The sequence below is a fragment of the Podarcis erhardii genome (genome assembly GCF_964252035.2).
Source record: "Podarcis erhardii genome assembly, chromosome: 11".
In the NCBI taxonomy this organism is placed as follows: Eukaryota; Metazoa; Chordata; class Lepidosauria; order Squamata; family Lacertidae; genus Podarcis; species Podarcis erhardii.
In genome coordinates, this window is record NC_138501.1 from 362,287 (window position 1) to 380,720 (window position 18,434).

At 43.3% G+C, this 18,434-nt stretch overlaps 1 protein-coding gene across 1 annotated transcript in view; it reads left to right on the forward strand.

Annotated features, from left to right (window-relative positions):
* The first annotated feature begins 1,508 nt into the window (after window positions 1–1,508).
* PGM5 (phosphoglucomutase 5) overlaps window positions 1,509–18,434 on the forward strand; it is a 112,187-nt gene continuing 95,261 nt past the window's right edge. The window contains exon 1 of the mRNA XM_081881003.1: window positions 1,509–1,796. Coding sequence (XP_081737129.1) covers window positions 1,536–1,796 — 261 coding nt within the window. The 5' untranslated portion in view covers window positions 1,509–1,535. The remainder of the gene's footprint in view (window positions 1,797–18,434) is intronic.

Below are 18,434 nucleotides of genomic sequence, written 5' to 3' on the forward strand. Positions count from 1 at the left end.
AAAGGTGCCCACCGAATCTCCTTGTTCACAGGCTTCAGCGCCTGTGATTTTAGGGGTCCCCCGCTCGCCGTAGCGGGTCAGACCCGAACTCACGGAGCAGTCCTGCTTCGGAGCTCGAAGCAAGGACCGCCATTAAACGCTGGCGCCGACCGGAAGTCTACAATATCACCAATTAAGTGACATATTTAGGAGTGACAAAGGAGTGGGCTTTGGGAAAGAATTCTCAAGGTTTGAAAAAGAATTATTGGAGAACAATGAGAAGTTATTATCAAAAATGTATAAGCTACTGTTAGAATGGAACACTAAGGATGAAGAAGTTAAAGCTGTAATGATACACTGGGCAAAAGATGGGGTAATAATATACAGTTTAGCTTATGGGAGAAGTTGTGGAAAGAGGACATAAAATTTACGGCTTGTTGTACACTGAAAGACAACTATATGAAAATGATGTACCGTTTGGTATTTGACTCCAGTAAGACTAGCAAAAATGTATAAAAACACTTCCAACATGCTGGAAGTGTAAACATAAAGAAGGTACTTTCTACCACATGTGCTGGACATGTAAAACAGTAAAAGACTTCTGGGAAATGATATATAATGAATTGAAAAGAATGTTTAAGATAACTTTTATCAAAAAAACCAGAAGCCTTTTTACTAGGGTTAACAGGAGACGAAATACCAAAATATTTAAAAAGACTATTTATTTATTTATGCAACAACAGCCACAAGAATGCTACTCACCCAGAAGTGGGAGGAAGAGAAAGCTCCAACCAAAGAAGAGTGGATAACCAAGATGATGGACTACGTCAAAATGGCAAAGATGACTGGGAAGATGATAAAACATTAGTCAAGAGTGGAAAAAATTATAGAATATCTTAAAGACCATTGTAGATACTTGAAAACGTTAGCAGGATTGTTATAACACTTATAATGTAATATGATTTAAGGTAAAAAAAAAAAAGCGATAAAATGGATTAGAAAAACGTAATTAGATGTGATAGGAATAGGGGGATATTGGAAACCAGGGGTGGGGGGAGGTGCGAGGGATTAAAGTAATCCCAGAAGTGTACAAATTAAAAATGAAGTGAATGTATAAGAATATTGTTTTAAAAATGAAAATAACACATTTTTTAAAAAAGGAACTTGACAATACATCCCTTTACCCAACCGATATAAATAAAAGTGGGGGTCGTGTGAGGGAAGGCTTCGAAGGCTGGGCTTCTAGCCGGGAGCCCTTTTGTCGCAATTCATGGACAGGGCGGGATCCCCGCCAACCAATGGGCTTCAGGCCGCCTCCAGTGCCTTCTCTTTCCGCCCTCTGATTGGCCGAGGCTGCTGCCGCCGCTGGCGAAGGCGGGCTCGGCTGCTCCCTCCCTCCCTGCCTCCCTCCGGCGCCCTGGTTCCCGAGCGGGCAGTTGCTCCGCGGGGCGCCGGGCGGAGCGGCGTCTCCCGAAGCGCCTCTTTCCCGCGCCGCCCGCCGCGGGCGAGGAGGGCTGTGCCGGCGGCGCCTGGCGCGTGCGGCGGCCGAGGGCGCCATGGAGGGCAGCCCCATCCCGGTGCTGACGGTGCCCACGGCGCCCTTCGAGGACCAGAAGCCGACGGGCGGCGGCGGCCTGCGGAGACCCACGGCCGTCTTCGAGAGTCAGCGCAACTACCTGCCCCACTTCGTGCAGAGCGTGCTGTCGTCCGTCGACCTCCGCGACCGCCAGGGCTGCACCATGGTGGTGGGCAGCGACGGCAGGTACTTCAGCCGGACGGCCGTCGAGCTGGTGGTGCAGATGGCGGCGGCCAACGGGGTAAGGGCGGCGGCGGCGGCGGCGCGGCGGCGCGGGGTCTGGAGTCGATGGGCGGCACCGTCCGGAAAGGAAGGAAGCCTGTCCGGAGTGAGTCGCTCCGAAGCGAGGGGCTCTTCGGGCGGGGCGCGCTGGCTTCCTGGCCGACGTGCCCCACACTTGCTCCCCCGATTTGCCTACCTGCTCCGATGTCTAATGGCACCTCCCCATCTCGGCCCTTGAGTCTGTTGAGGAGTAAGAGGCAGGTGGGCGGACGTGGGATTTGCAAATGTGTGGAGTGCTTTTACAAAAGATTCTCAGCATTTTCGACATTTAAGAGGCACAGAAAGGTTCAGTATCCCAGGAGGAGATGTACCCTCATTTATTAATGCCCGACTTTAGATTTTGTCTCATCTCATCGTCTTTTGGAATAGCATATTTGTGTTTGAGGCAGTCAAGTGTCTCTGACCCTGTGCCTGCTTCCAGAGAACAATGTTACTGTAAGTGGAGTTGCTGTAAGAAGGGGAATATAGCTCTGGTTTGTTCCACTCAGATGGTGTCTGATATGTTTAACTTAGATTGCTGTAGTTTGGCTGCTTTTTTATGCTAGAGAGAAATATTTAAATATATATATTTAATAGCATATATATTTGCCACTGGGGATAAAAGCTGGATTTGGTGGTACACATTTTCAGAGTGGGAAACTTAAGAGAATATCATCTAAAGAGCTCTGGGCCTTCTGGTTTTTTGTTTTGTTTTGTTATGACCATGTGTTGCATGGTTTTTGTTTGGCACAAGCTAGCTCAGGAGCTTTAACAAAAATAGAGCTTGATGTTGATGTGTTCCTGTGAGAGAATGTAACATTCCTACAGTTGGAGATGACTCTAGGCACTCTGGTACACACAAAAGCATTAAAAAGTATTAAAATTTACCCCTTTGTCTGGGTGTTATTTTGGATGGTTGATTACCTCATGTCGCTTCTATGCCAAAGTCTCCACTTTTCCAATGACTTCAGCTTTGTGAGCTGGTTGTTCACTTTCAAAAATTCCCTTTCATCTGTGCTTCTATTAGAAAGTAGCCCAGACTTTCTAACAGCAAACATAACATTGACCAAACCAGACACTGGGTCCTGTGTTTTGGTTTATAAGTTTGGTTTATAAGTTATAGTTGGACTTTCTAGGCTCAGTAGACCTAAGCTGAAGTTAGTATAGGGAGGTGCTCTTTTGTAGAGGACAAAGAGCAAAAAGGGCACAGTGGGCATCAAAAGGTAGGATAAGTGAAGGAAGGAAGGTTACTGGCACCTGAGAGATTTTCCATGGACCATTTGGAGACCCACTGTGAAGAGTTTTTGAGGCGCTTCAATGGTTAAGTTGTTCTTGATGCCATAATTGGTGCAGAAATATGTCAGGTGTCCAATGCTGTGTCTCAAAAGGTTTTGTGGGATCAATTTCAGTTGATGTGACCTGAGGATATTGTCAGGGTGTTTACAGCAATACACCAGACCATACAGAATCATAGATTCTCTTGTCCTGTCCCTTATGATTAATAAAATCTTGCTGGCAGGGGATGGATCCAGGGTGTGGTGAACGCATCATGATGCAATGAAGTGGTCCCACTGCTTTGAGAGAGGCAGTGGTGTTACCACATCTAAAGAAACCCAGCATTGGACCCACTCATCTGCAATAGTTATTAATCTTTTTTCAAGAAGGTGATTGAGAGGCTTGTGGCAGAGCAGCTGCCGGCATTATTGGATGTAACTCATTGTCTAGACCAGGGGTCAGTAAACTTTTTCAGCAGGGAGCCAGTCTACCATCCCTCAGACGTTGTGGGGGGCTGGACTATATTTGGGGGGGGGAATGAACGAATTCGTATGCCCCACAAATAACCCAGAGATGCATTTTATATAAAAGGACACATTTATATAAAAGGACACATTATATAAAAGGACACATTTTATATAAAAGGACACACTCTATTTATATAAAAGGACACATTCCCAGAGGAGGGCAACCAAAATGGTCAAAGGCCTGGAAATGCTGCCTTATGAAGAACGGCTAAGGGAGCTGGGCATGTTTAGCCTGGAGAAGAGGAGGTTAAGGGGTGATATGATAGCCATGTTCAAATATATAAAAGGATGTCACATAGAGGAGGGAGAAAGGTTGTTTTCTGCTGCTCCAGAGAAGCGGACACGGAGCAATGGTTCCAAACTACAAGAAAGAAGATTCCACCTAAACATTAGGAAGAACTTCCTGACAGTAAGAGCTGTTTGACAGTGGAATTTGCTGCCAAGGAGTGTGGTGGAGTCTCCTTCTTTGGAGGTCTTTAAGCAGAGGCTTGACAACCATATGTCAGGAGTGCTCTGATGGTGTTTCCTGCTTGGCAGGGGGTTGGACTCGATGGCCCTTGTGGTCTCTTCCAACTCTATGATTCTATGTAAAAACACGCTGATTCCCAGCCCATCCGCGTGCTGGATTTAGAAGGTGATTGGGCCGGATCCGGCCCCCGGGCCTTAGTTTGCCAACCCATGGTCTAGACCCGTTTCAGTCCAGGTTCAGGTTTTCTGGACCAAAATGGCACTGGCTACTCTGATGGGTGACCATCAAGAGAGGGGCAAGGAGGTGCAACCTTGCTTCTTCTACTCCATCTTTCTGCAGCTTTTGATACCATTGATCCTGGACCCAACAGATTATTTGTTTCTCTGCCCCTGACCCTTCTGTTACATAAACTTTCCTTGTTCTTTACAATATCAGACCTTGGATGTTTTCTTTGCCATTCAACTTCTGAGCACTAGATGCAAGTTTACCAAGGTGTCGTTGGGAACAGAATCTCTGCAGAGCCTTACAAGGACCTCCATAGCTTTGCATGGTAGTAAAACTGCACTGCAAATGGATCAAATTTTGTGGTTTTCAGATCTGTAATAATACTGGATACCGGTACCTCACATTTGGAAGTTACCATCTTATTAACCTTATAGTGCCTTAACTTGACAATCATTCCATCTCTGATTTATTTCAGCATTTTTTCTAAACTATTTTGCCCATAACCAGCATATGTTTGTAACTAGAACACAGGGGAAAGCAGAAAGCTCAGTGGTGAAGCACATTGCAGGTTCAGTCTCAGATAGGGCTGGGAAATGCTTCCATCTGAAATCCTGGAGAGCCTCTGCCTGTCAGTGTGTAGACCGAGGGTGGGGGATCCTTGATCCCACTGGCCTCTCCTAAGGCCCCACTCCTCCTCCTCAGCCCTCTTTTCCTCTTCTGCTGAGTTATAACCTCCAATGCGCCGAGTAGGGCAAAGGCTTAATTCTCCCCTTCCCACAACCTCTCTCCATGATCAGAGTTTGCGGCTCAATAGCAGGGAAAATGGCATGCAGCTGAGTCCCACTGCTGAGCTGATCATGGAGGAAGAAACAGAACAATCAAGACATAATGCTAAGCATGCAGTTGAGTGCGGTGCATGGGAAAGCGGCAGTGACTGTACTCTCTTTGATTTTGTACTGTGCCAGGCCCCCAGAGCAGCCATTTATGTTTTGCCATTCCCCATGGCAGCCATTTTATGACTGGTGCCCACAGTACTCTCAAAATTCAAAATATGCCTACTGATTCAAAAAGGTTGGTGTGCCCTGTTCTACAGCAACAGAAGTAGCCTTTGTAGTCAGTCACAGCCCATTTGTTTTAGGCCAAAGAGAGAAACAGGAACCAGATCATGCAGGTTTCACAGCTTGATGGCATTTTCAGTGGATCCTCTTTGCCCTTGCTTCTCCAGATACTTTGCTTTTTTACTGTTGCTTAGAAGCGCATCATAGGCACATTGGCCACGACTTTGCTGTTTGTATTCTCTTATTAAAAGATAACTCACCTGCACTTTTGCACTGTTGGGTGTTATATGGAATGTTGCTTATGTTGTGGGACAATTGAGAAACAGGTTTTGATGTGAATGGTATCCATTCTTTGTGCCTTTCTGTTGTTGCTTTATGCCTTTAAAAGTTTTTTAATATACCATGTTTGTACCACAAGAACTATGTGTGTATGAGCAACAATTGAAAAAGCTAAGGGAAAGCTTTTGGCAATCTGTAAAAAAAAAAAAAGAATACTTATATTTTCTCCACCCTTTTAGTACAATTTGGCAGAATGAAGATAATACTATAATAATCTAGAGGCAAGTGGCTTGATTTCAAAAGCAGCTTCAGGGACAGAAAACAGGTCATAAAAGGATAAAAAACTACTCCAAAACAATTCACAGTATACTTTTATTTTTTAAAAAAATCATATGTAGGTTCTTCAAAAAAGACACACACAAAAACACACAGAGATGCCTGAAAGTTTTCTGAGTTTGGGCTTGGAACTAGTTCCCAGTTTACAAACATATCCACTCCAATCCCCCCAAGCCCCTCCTCTGCCTTTAAATTCCTCTTATCAGGCAGTACAGCTGAATGATGATGGCAGTAGAACCAATGGTAATGCCCCTCCAGCTGCAAGAAGGAAGGTAGGAAATTGGATCTCTCCCTTCCCTTTCTGGCCAGCTGCTAGATCAGCCGGGGAAGGCGGCTGCTGCCGTTAACTGGGAGAAGAAATGTTTCTCACGGACCCTTGGGACTGTCTCTCCCCCGCAGCATGCCAGAAAGGCATCTTTTACTGTGGATTGAGTGCCAACAGGGGAGATATTGGGGGGGGGGCAAGGTGAGAAAGAGGGGACAGGAAACTTCTGAACTTAAATTGTTTTGGGAAATAAAGCAAGCTTTTCCTGACTTCTGCGGAAATAACTTGGACAGCGGTCCAAGCAGTTCAGTTTGATTTGGGCTGGGGGAGTTCATCTATCTCTAAAAAGAATAAAAAGTAGTTATTAGCACATTAAAAACTGGGAGAGCTCAGTTGGTAGCGCATGAGACTCTTAATTTCAGGGTCGTGGGTCCAAGTCCCATGTTGGGCAAATGATTCCTGCATTGCGAGGGGTTGGCTCCATGGCCCTTGTGGCCCCTTCCAATTCTACAATTCTATGATTCTTTTAAGGCTGTGATTTAGAGGAGAATGACATAACGACAATGGAGAATTACAAGAACTTTACTATCCACATTAAACAATCGTATGAATGAGCCCTAGGTCTTTTTTTCCTGAGTGCTGAAGTCAAAGGGTTCATCCTTTGATTTGTGTTTGAGCAACACCCCAAAACAAAACGAGGGAGGAAGGAACAGAAAGATGGCTTCTCTGCTTAACCTAACTTCGATGTTCTTCCATTTATTGATCACCTATACTTCCTGAGGAGGAATTAAAGAACCTTTTAATGAGGGTGAAAGAGGAGAGCGCAAAATATGGTCTGAAGCTCAACATCAAAAAAAGAAGATCATGGCCACTGGTCCCATCACCTCCTGGCAAATAGAAGGGGAAGAAATGGAGGTAGTGAGAGATTTTACTTTCTAGGGCTCCATGATCACTGCAGATGGTGACAGCAGCCACGAAATTAAAAGACGCCTGCTTCTTGGGAGAAGGGCAATGACAGGCCTAGATAGCATCTTGAGAAGTAGAGACATCACCTTGCCAACAAAGGTTCGTATAGTTAAAGCTATGGTTTTCCCAGTAGTGATGTATGGAAGTGAGAGCTGGACCATAAAGAAGGCTGATCGCCGAAGAATTGATGCTTTTGAATTATGGTGCTGGAGGAGACTCTTGAGAGTCCCATGGACTGCAAGAAGTTCAAACCTCTCCATTCTGAAGGAAATCAGCCCTGAGTGCTCACTGGAAGGACAGATTGTGAAGCTGAGGCTCCAATACTTTGGCCACCTCATGAGAAGAGAAGACTCCCTGGAGAAGACCCTGATGTTGGGAAAGATGGAGGGCACAGGGAGAAGGGGGTGACAGAGGACGAGATGGTTGGATAGTGTTTTCGAGGTTGCCGGCATGGGTTTGAGCAGGCTGCGGGGGGCAGTGGAGGACAGAGGTGCCTGGCGTTCTCTGGTCCATGGGGTCACGAAGAGTCGGACACGACTAAACGACTAAACAACAACATACTTCCTCTTATCTTCCCTCCTTCTTTTCAGATAGTAAAAAATAAGAATCCTAAACTTTCCCAAGGAACTGTTGACCACAAACATGTTTCTTTCATCAGTCTCATCATTTGTACCTTTACAGCAATCCTGTCAGGTTGTTTGGGTGAAATGCTGTGAATGAGGTTTGAGGCTGAGTGTATGTATGTACCGTATTTTTCGCCCTATAGGACGCACTTTTTCATAGAATCATAGAGTTGGAAGAGACCACAAGGGCCATCGAGTCCAACCCCCTGCCAAGCAGGAAACACCATCAGAGCACTCCTGACATATGGTTGTCAAGCCTCTGCTTAAAGACCTCCAAAGAAGGAGACTCCACCACACTCCTTGGCAGCAAATTCCACTGTCGAACAGCTCTTACTGTCAGGAAGTTCTTCCTAATGTTTAGGTGGAATCTTCTTTCTTGTAGTTTGGAACCATTGCTCCGTGTCCACTTCTCTGGAGCAGCAGAAAACAACCTTTCTCCCTCCTCTATGTGACATCCTTTTATATATCTGAACATGGCTATCATATCACCCCTTAACCTCCTCTTCTCCAGGCTAAACATGCCCAGCTCCCTTAGCCGTTCCTCATAAGGCATCGTTTCCAGGCCTTTGACCATTTTGGTTGCCCTCCTCTGGACACGTTCCAGTTTGTCAGTGTCCTTCTTGAACTGTGGTGCCCAGAACTGGACACAGTACTCCAGGTGAGGTCTGACCAGAGCAGAATACAGTGGCACTATTACTTCCCTTGATCTAGATGCTATACTCCTATTGATGCAGCCCAGAATTGCATTGGCTCTTTTAGCTGCCGCGTCACACTGTTGGCTCATGTCTTTTTTTTTTTTATATAATTTTTTTATTGAATTTCATTTGACACACACATACAAAGACAAAAAACAAAAAAGAAAAACAAGCAAACAAAGAAAAAACCACAGAGCAAAAAAAAAAAAAAAAAAACTAATACATTAAACATCTTACTTCCATCCCTGCCGATTTCGGATTTCTTCTTTTAATGACTGAATTTTAACAGCTGGTGTTAATATGTGGTTTATACCTCGAGAGTTTTATAGCTGACCTGCTATAGTTGGTAAGTTTCGTAAATTTCCTTCAATATAGACCATAAATTTATTCCAATCGTCCTTTAACTTTGCATTTTTTTGGTTTCTGATTCTTTGGGTCATTCTTGCCAATTCAATAAAATCAAATAATTTTGTTTGCCACTCCTTCACCGTTGGTATATTTGTATTTTTCCAATTTTGAGCGACTAATATTCTGGCTGCTGCTGTTGAGTATTGAAATAGAGTTTTGTCTTCCTTCCTAATTTCCTCTCCGATAATACCTAGTAAAAAGGCTTCTGGTTTTTTTGGGAATGTGTATCTGAGTATTTTCTTTAGCTCATTATATATCTGATTCCAGAATTTTTTCATTTCCCCACATCCCCACCACATATGTATAAAATTACCTTCTTTTATTTTACATTTCCAACAGGCCTTATTACCGGTCTTATACATCCTACTAAGTTTTTCTGGTGTTAGGTACCATCTATATATCATCTTCTCTAAGTTTTCTCTAATAGCAGCACTGGCCGTAAATTTTATCCCCTCATTCCACAATTTTGACCATTTCTCGTACTCTATGTTATACCCCAAGTCTATCGCCCATTTAACCATAACTTCTTTAATTTCTTCGTCTTTTGTGTCCCATTCCAATAATATGTTGTACATTTTGGATAATATCTTAGAATTGCTTTCAATTATTTCAATCTGAAACTTGGACTTCTTTTCATTCATTCCTGTTTTTTTGTCTTCTGTCCATATTGCGTTAACTTGATGGTACTGTAACCAGCTCGTCAGCTTTCCCTTCAACTCCTCATACGGTCTTAGTTTCCAACTATCTTGGTGTCTAACCAGTAGGTCTTCATATGTCAGTCTTTTCTCTTCCATATTTACTTTTTTAATTATTAAGATATCTGTTGGGGACAGCCACCAGGGCGTTTTCCTTTCTAGCAGTTTTTTATTTTTTTCCCATACTTCATGCAAAGGGCCCCTGATGATATGGCTCGAGAACCCTTTGTGGGCCTTCTCTTTATTTGACCAGAGGTAGGCGTGCCAGCCGAACCTGTTGTCCGCCCCCTCTAAATCCAATAAATCTGTATTCTCCAGGGTTATCCAGTCCTTAACCCAACAGAGGCAGGCCGCTTCATAGTACAGCTTCAAATTGGGAACAGCCAGTCCTCCTCTCTCCTTCCGATCAGTGAGTAGTTTAAATCTGATCCTTGGCCTTCTTCCCTGCCAGATGAATTTCGAAAGGGTCTTCTGCCAATCCTTAAATATTTTGACCCCTCTAATGACCGGAATATTTTGAAACAGAAACAGCATCTTAGGAAGTATGCTCATTTTTATTGCCTCCATCCTACCCAGCCAGGAAAGGTTGGCTCTATTCCAAACATCCAGGTTTTTTTTTATTTCTTTCCACGCAGGTGAGTAGTTATCTTCAATTAAGTTTATGTTTTTTGATGTGAGCCATATTCCTAAATATTTTATTTTTTTTGCCACCTTGATTCCACATTGTCTCTCTAGTTTTTCTTTTCCCTCGTCTCCTAAGTTCTTTACCAGCAATTTTGTTTTTAGTTTATTCAATTTAAAACCGGATACTTTACCGTATTCGTCTAGGATCTTCAGCGCTTTACTTAAGCTTCCATACGGCTCTTCCAGGGATAACATCAAGTCATCCGCATAGGCTTTTAATTTATACTCCTTTGATCCTATCTTAATCCCTTGTATCTCCGGCGTTGATCTTATTTTATTTGCCAAAATCTCTAAGGCCATAATGAATAAGAGTGGGGAGAGGGGGCAGCCCTGCCTTGTCCCTTTCTCGATTTTAAATGTATTTGTAAGGTCATTGTTTAATATCAGTTTGGCAGATTGGGTTGAATATATTGCCTGTATCCCCTTCATGAACTCCCCCTCTATCCCTGCCTTTTGAATAGATTTTATTAGAAACAACCAAGAGACGTTATCAAACGCCTTTTCCGCGTCTATGAAGATCAATGTCGCCGGTTTGTCATTATTTATCTCTAAATACTCAATTATGTTAATAACATGTCTCACATTATCTTTCAAGTATCTGTTTGGTAGGAAGCCCGCTTGGTCCTTGTGGATTAAGTTTGTTAGACACTTTTTCAGTCTATTTGCCATGATGTCCGCAAATATCTTATAATCATTATTTAATAAGGATATTGGCCTATAATTTTTGATGTTCAATTTATCTGTTTCTAACTTGGGAATTAGGGTAATAAAAGCTTCCCTCCAGGACTCAGGTATTTTCCCTCCTCTCAAAATATTATTCATGGTGTCACAAAGCATTGGGGACAGTTGGTTTCCTAGGACTTTGTAATACTTGGCCGATAAACCATCCGGTCCTGGCGCCTTTCCCAGCTTCATTCTTTTTATCGCATTTTGGACCTCTTCTAAGTTTATGGGTTTATTTAGTTGGAGTCTTTCTTCATCCGTCACCATCTTCCCTTCGCAGTTCTCTAGATATCTTTCTATTTGAGTTGGATCTTCATTACCTTTTTTATATAATTCCTCATAGAAATTAAGAAAGCTTTTTTGTATCCTTTTTGGGTCTACTATCAGTTCGTCCTCTACCATTATTTTGTTTATAATGTTTTGTTTTTGTCGTTTTCTCAGTTGCCATGCTAAAAATTTACCCGTTTTATTTGCCGATTCGAAAAACCTTTGTTTCATAAACTTGATTTTCCACTCTACTTCTTGATTTGTTAACATTGAATATTGTCTTTGTAATATTTTTATTGTTTGTATACATTGGTCATCTTTCGGCTGTTCTGTTAATTTTTTCTCGTACTCCCTTAGCTGTCTGAGAATTTCTTCCATCTTTTGATGCCTCATTTTCTTTCTATAGGTATTTTGCTGGATGAAAAAACCTCTTAGAACCGCCTTGCCGGCGTCCCATACCGTTTCAATATTAGTTTCCAAGTTGAGGTTAAGATCGAAATATTCTTTTAATGTGGTTTTGGCTTTTTCAATGACTTCATCATTGTCCAATAGGTATTCGTTCAGCCTCCATCTAAAACCCCCCTGCGTTGCACCTTTTATTGTTAGTGTTATTGAGTTATGGTCGGAGAGTGTTCTCGGGTGAATTTCGCATTTTGTGGCTCTTAAGGTAAGCTCCCTCGTAGTCCAAATTTGGTCTATTCGGCCCCAACTTTTATGTACCTCTGAGAAGAAGGTGAACTGCTTTTCTGTTGGATGTTTATGCCTCCATATGTCTATTAAATCCAAGTTTTCTTCTATATCCTGAAATGATTTAGGTAACTTTCCTTGATTTCCCTTTTTCCTTTCTGTTTGTCTGTCAATTTCTGGAGTTGGTACTGCGTTGAAGTCCCCCAATAGTATCGTCCTGTTGTTCTCTAATTTTAATAGAACTTGTTCTAATTTCTTGAAAAACTCAGGTCTGTTCGCGTTTGGGGCATAGATATTTACCACGTTGATCTTTTCCCCCTGGAAGCTGATTTGTACCCCCAAAATCCTTCCTTCTTCGTCTTTATAAATCAATTTGGATTCCCATTTTCCATTGACATATGTTACTACTCCTTTTTTTTTTCCTTCCTCGGAGTTTATAAATTCCATCCCTAAACTCTTGTTAATCAAAACATGTTTGTGTTTGTTGGCTACATGAGTCTCTTGAATACAAATTACATCCAGTTTTTTTTTTTCCAACACATTTACAATTTTATTCCTTTTGGTTTTTTCGTTCAGGCCATTCACGTTCCAGGTCAAAATTTTTAAGTTCATCGTCTCTTTTATCTACCAAAAAGTCAGTAATTTGCCGATCTAAATTCGGGTGGATCTGCCCTCTGTCTCTTCTTCTTCCTCTCCTTCCTCCTCCTCCCCTACTTCTTCCTCTTTCTCTTCCTCCCCCCCCTCCCCCACCTTCCTCCCGCCCCGTCCCCCAACCCCTCCGCCCAAACCACCTCTCTCTTCTCTCTCTCCACACCCCCCCTCATGTCTCTCCCCCACCCCTCCAAGGTCCTTTTCATATCTGCGCAGAAATTTGTTAACTTCCTGACTTTCCGTTAGCTTGAATCTTTTCCCTTTGTAGAAAAAGGAAATCCCTTCTGGGAATTCCCACCTGTGTTGTATGCCATTCTTTTTTAAAGTGTTAACTATTTGTTTGTAGCCCTCTCGCTTGCGAAGGAGTCTTACTGGTATTTCTTTAAAAATGAGGATTGGTTTTCCACCAATTACCAATTTCTTCTGATAGCTTTCTCTCAGAATTATATTTCTCATCTCTATCGATTTAAAGATCATTAAACAGTCTCCTGGGATCTTTTTTAATCTATTTTGTTTGGGTCTTATTTTTATTCTGAAGACATTTTCTATTGTTTGTGCAACTTCCTCTTCTTTCATAGCTAACCACCTCGCCAATTCTTTAATCATTATTCCTTTAATATCTTCGTCTGTTTCTTCCATTACTCCTCTAAATTTTAGGTTTAGCTGCTTTTGTTTCATTTCCATCATGGCAAGATTGTCTAAAACTTGGTCTTGGCTCCTGCTCAGTTCTCCAAAGTTTTCCTTAATCTTCTCAGCTTCCTTTCTCTGGTCTCTCACCTCTCTTTGTAATTTTTTGTTTGAGTCTTCTAAAGACTTCGAGCGGGTTGTTAATTCTTTTATCTTATTTGACAATTCTCCCACCACCCCCTCTATTTTTTTATCAATAGAGATCTGCATCTCTCCTAACTTTTTTTCCATGTGAATTTCATTCTGCTTAAATTCTTCTTTTATTTTCAGCCATAGTATATCTAGATCTCTAATTTCCTCTTGTTTTGAGGCTCTCCTCTCTGTTGGAGTTCCAACTGACTTCTTTCCATCCCGTCCCGCCATTTGCCCGCCTCAACGCTTCCCTCGCCCCCTTGATCCTTGTTAGCAGATTGAAATTTCTTATAGCTCTCCCCTTTTGGGCTCACAATCTCAAATAATTTTGTGGTGGAAAACTACCCGTATCTATCATTAATTTGCAGTGTTGTACTTGGGTATTGAGGAGGCTATAAGTAGCGGGGAAAAAAAAAAAAAAAAAAAAGGAAGGGATGGGAAGGGGAAGAGAGAGGGGAAAAAATGAGCAGGGAAAAAATACACCGTGGGTGGAAGTGGGAATAGGTAAAAATTAGAGAAATTTCCTGTTACTGGAAACCCGATATCCTAGAGGACGGACAGGAGGGGGAGGGGTGAAAAAGGAGGCAGGAAACAAGGCTCGGGCGAAGACGTTCCAGGAGAGCTTCAGAATCTCTCTGCCAGCGTTAGATATTCCACTGAAGAGGGAGGGGGAGTGAGACCCGAAGCAATCTCTGCTAGCGATCCGAGCCGAAGGTCCAACAATCTGAAACCTCGAAAGGTTCAGGCTGCAGAAAGTGCCCACAAGAGTCAGGAGTCAGGAGTATCCGCAAGAGTCAAGAGTCAGGAATGTCCGCAAGAGTCAAGCGAAGGGGGCGATGAAGATCTCCAAAGATCTCCAACCTTTCTCCCTCCTCTATGTGACATCCTTTTATATATCTGAACATGGCTATCATATCACCCCTTAACCTCCTCTTCTCCAGGCTAAACATACCCAGCTCCCTTAGCCGTTCTTCATAAGGCATCGTTTCCAGGCCTTTGACCATTTTGGTTGCCCTCCTCTGGACACGTTCCAGTTTGTCAGTGTCCTTCTTGAACTGTGGTGCCCAGAACTGGACACAGTACTCCAGGTGAGGTCTGACCAGAGCAGAATACAGTGGCACTATTACTTCCCTTGATCTAGATGCTATACTCCTATTGATGCAGCCCAGAATTGCATTGGCTTTTTTAGCTGCCGCGTCACACTGTTGGCTCATGTCAAGCTTGTGGTCAACCAAGACTCCTAGATCCTTTTCACATGTACTGCTCTCAAGCCAGGTGTCACCCATCTTGTATTTGTGCCTCTCATTTTTTTTTTTGCCCAAGTGCAATACTTTACATTTCTCCCTGTTAAAATTCATCTTGTTTGTTTTGGCCCAGTTCTCTAATCTGTCAAGGTCGTTTTGAAGTGTGATCCTGTCCTCTGGGGTGTTAGCCACCCCTCCCAGTTTGGTGTCATCTGCAGATTTGATCAGGATGCCCTTGAGTCCATCATCCAAGTCGTTGATAAAGATGTTGAATAAGACCGGGCCCAAGACAGAACCCCGTGGCACCCCACTGGTCACTCTTCTCCAGGATGAAGAGGAACCATTGATGAGCACCCTTTGGGTTCGGTCAGTCAGCCAGTTACAAATCCACTGAGTGGTAGCATAGTCAAGTCCGCATTTTACCAGCTTCTTTACAAGAATATCATGGGGCACCTTGTCAAATGCCTTGCTGAAATCAAGGTAGGCTACATCCACTGCGTTCCCTTCACCTACCAGGCTTGTAATTCTGTCAAAAAACGAGATCTGGTTAGTCTGACATGACTAATTTTTCAGAAATCCATGCTGACTATTGGTGATCACAGCATTCCTTTCTAGGTGCTCACAGACTGTTTGCTTAATGATCTGCTCCAGAATCTTCCTTGGTATTGATGTCAGACTGACTGGGCGGTAATTATTTGGGTCCTCTCTTTTCCCCTTTTTGAAAATAGGGACAACATTTGCCCTCCTCCAGTCTGCCGGGACTTCGCCTGTTCTCCAGGAATTCTCAAAGATGACTGCCAGTGGTTCTGAGATCACATCTGCCAGTTCTTTTAATACTCTTGGATGCAGTTCATCTGGCCCTGGAGACTTGAATACATCTAAACTAGCCAAGTATTCTTGTACTATCTCCTTAGTTATTCTGGGCCGTGTTTCCTCTGCTGAATCATTTGCTCCAAATTCTTCAGGTCGGACATTGTTTTCTTTATCGGAGAAGACTGAGGCAAAGAAGGCATTGAGGAGTTCAGCCCTTTCTGTGTCCCCTGTTTGCATTTCACCATCTTCTCCTCTGAGTGACCCCACTGTTTCTTTGTTCTTCCTTTTGCTACGAACATACCCATAAAAGCCTTTTTTGTTGCTTTTAACCTCTCTAGCAAGCCTGAGTTCATTCTGTGCTTTAGCTTTTCTGACTTGGTGTCTACACGTGCTGGCTATTTGTTTGAATTCCTCTTTGGTGGTTCCCCCCCTTTTCCATTTTTTGTACACATCTTTTTTAAATCTTAACTCAGTTAAAAGTTCTTTAGATAGCCACCCTGGCTTCTTTAGGCACCTTCCATGTTTCCGTCTCATTGGTATTGCCTGAAGTTGTGCTTTTACTATCTCCCTCTTAACAAACTCCCAGCCATCATGAACTCCCTTTCTTTTTAGTATTACTGTCCATGGGATCTCACCCAGCACTTCCCTAAGTTTTATGAAGTCGGCTTTCTTAAAGTCAAGAAATTGAGTCCTAATATGCTTGGCTGCTCCTTTCCGCTGTACAGTAAACTTCAGAAGAAGTTTTTCCCCTCCAAAAATGAAGTTTTTCAAAAAAGTTTTCCAAAAGAAGTTTTTCCCCTCCAAAAATGAAGGGGAAATGTGTGTGCGTCCTCTGGGGCGAATGCAGGCTTTCGCAGAAGCCTGGAGAGCGAGAGGGGTCGGTGCGCACCCCGCACCGGCTTCGGGCAGATATCGGGCAGCCCCACAAGCTCGGGGGACAGCGGGGAGGCGGAGCGCTGCCATCCCACTATTCTCCGACCTGGTTTGGAGGCTGGCGGTGGGGAGAGGCAAGCTCCTCTCCACCGCCAGCCCCACAAGCTCGGGGGACAACAGGGCAAGCCGCTGCCCCACGGAGGCTAGGGAGGCTGTCCCTGAAGGTAGCTCCGTCTCCCTCTTCTAGCTTGGGGATGGCTGCGGGGGGGGAATAATTCCCCCCCTTGATTTCCCCCCCAAAAAACTAGGTGTGCCCTATGGGCCGGTGCGCCCTATGGGGCGAAAAATACGGTATGTAGGTTTCTTTGGTTCCAGTCTGACACCTACTACAATACACTGACTCCATCTTAATTGTGGCAAAATGATCAATCACTCCCCTCTTGTGAATAAATTCCACTTCCTGGCTTAGTCAGAGTTCCTGAATATGTCAGCACTGACCATAGTTAATATTAATGAGGATTACAACATTAAACTTTATAAAATTCAAGTGGCTGCCAAACATCATAGCTTTTTCTTCTGTGACATTGCTAAAATCAGATCCTTTCAAAACTATTCCTTCTGCTAAATTTTTAATCCAAATTCTGTTTGTTTCCTACCTTGGTTATTGCAATCACGAGTGTTTCTTACTCCTTAGTTCCTTCTTTTGAATTCCTCTTTCATCATAGGCTTTTATCTTAAAAATTTTCATGGTCTTGTTCCTTCTTATCTCTTTTCTCTAATTTCTTCTCTGCTTTTGCAACTTTGCATCTTGCGTTTGAATAATCAGGAACTAACATATTTAGTTAGTTAGGAACTAACACTAAATATCTGTGATCACTTGTACATTCTCCTGTCCCAAGAGGAGAGGTTTTGTCCCTGACTTCATGCTGAATATAGTGGTACCTCGGGTTACATACGCTTCAGGTTACATACGCTTCAGGTTACAGACTCCGCTAACCCAGAAATAGTGCTTCAGGTTAAGAACTTTGCTTCAGGATGAGAACAGAAATCATGCTCTGGTAGCGCGGCAGCAGCGGGAGGCCTCATTAGCTAAAGTGGTGCTTCAGGTTAAGAACAGACTCCCAGAACGAATTAATTACCTCAGGTTAAGAATCTAGCTTCAGGATAGGAACAGAAATCGTGCAGCAGCGGCGCAGTGGCAGCAGGAGGCCCCATTAGCTAAAGTGGTGCTTTAGGTTAAGAACAGTTTCAGGTTAAGAACAGGCCTCCGGAACGAATTAAGTTCTTAACCTGAGGTACTTTAATCAACCAACCAGAGTCCCAGCTTTACATGTAGATTCTGGAAAGTTTCTTTTGGCAGGGGCTTTGTCAGGATGTCAGCAGTCATCTCTTTGGTGCTGCAATAAAATAGTTCCACTAGTCCACTCTGAATCATTTCATGAATGTAGTGGTACTTCACACCAATATGCTTTGTTCTTGCGTGGAACTTCTCACTCAGAGATAGCTTCATGCAACTTTGATTATCCTCTAGCAGCTTAACAGGTACCTTGCTCACCAACCCAAAGTCCTTAATGAGTTGATCCAGCCAGGCAACCTCTCTGCATGCTTCTGTAAGATAATGCTACACAATTCTGTTTATAACTACCACATGAAACAAGTCCATCCCTGAACATAAACATATATCCACCTGCGGATTTATAAGCATTGTCGCCAGCCCAATCTGCATCAGTATACCCAATCAAACTAGGATTGCTGACAGCTGGTAACCTTAACTTAGAATATATAGTACCCTTTAGATACTGCACCAACCTTTTAACTCCTGCCCAATCATACTCAGTGGGAGCATTTACTTTTCTATTAAGTATCCCCACAGTACTGGCTATGTCAGGTAACTAAATGCAAAAGTTTACCACTCATTGAGTGATACTCATTGTTGTCTGGCAACGGGTTTGAATTCTGCTGATTCTTTAAGAAGTCGGTGGCCATGGGTGTAGCAGCTATGTTTGCATCTTGCATCTGCATGCTTTCAATGAGTT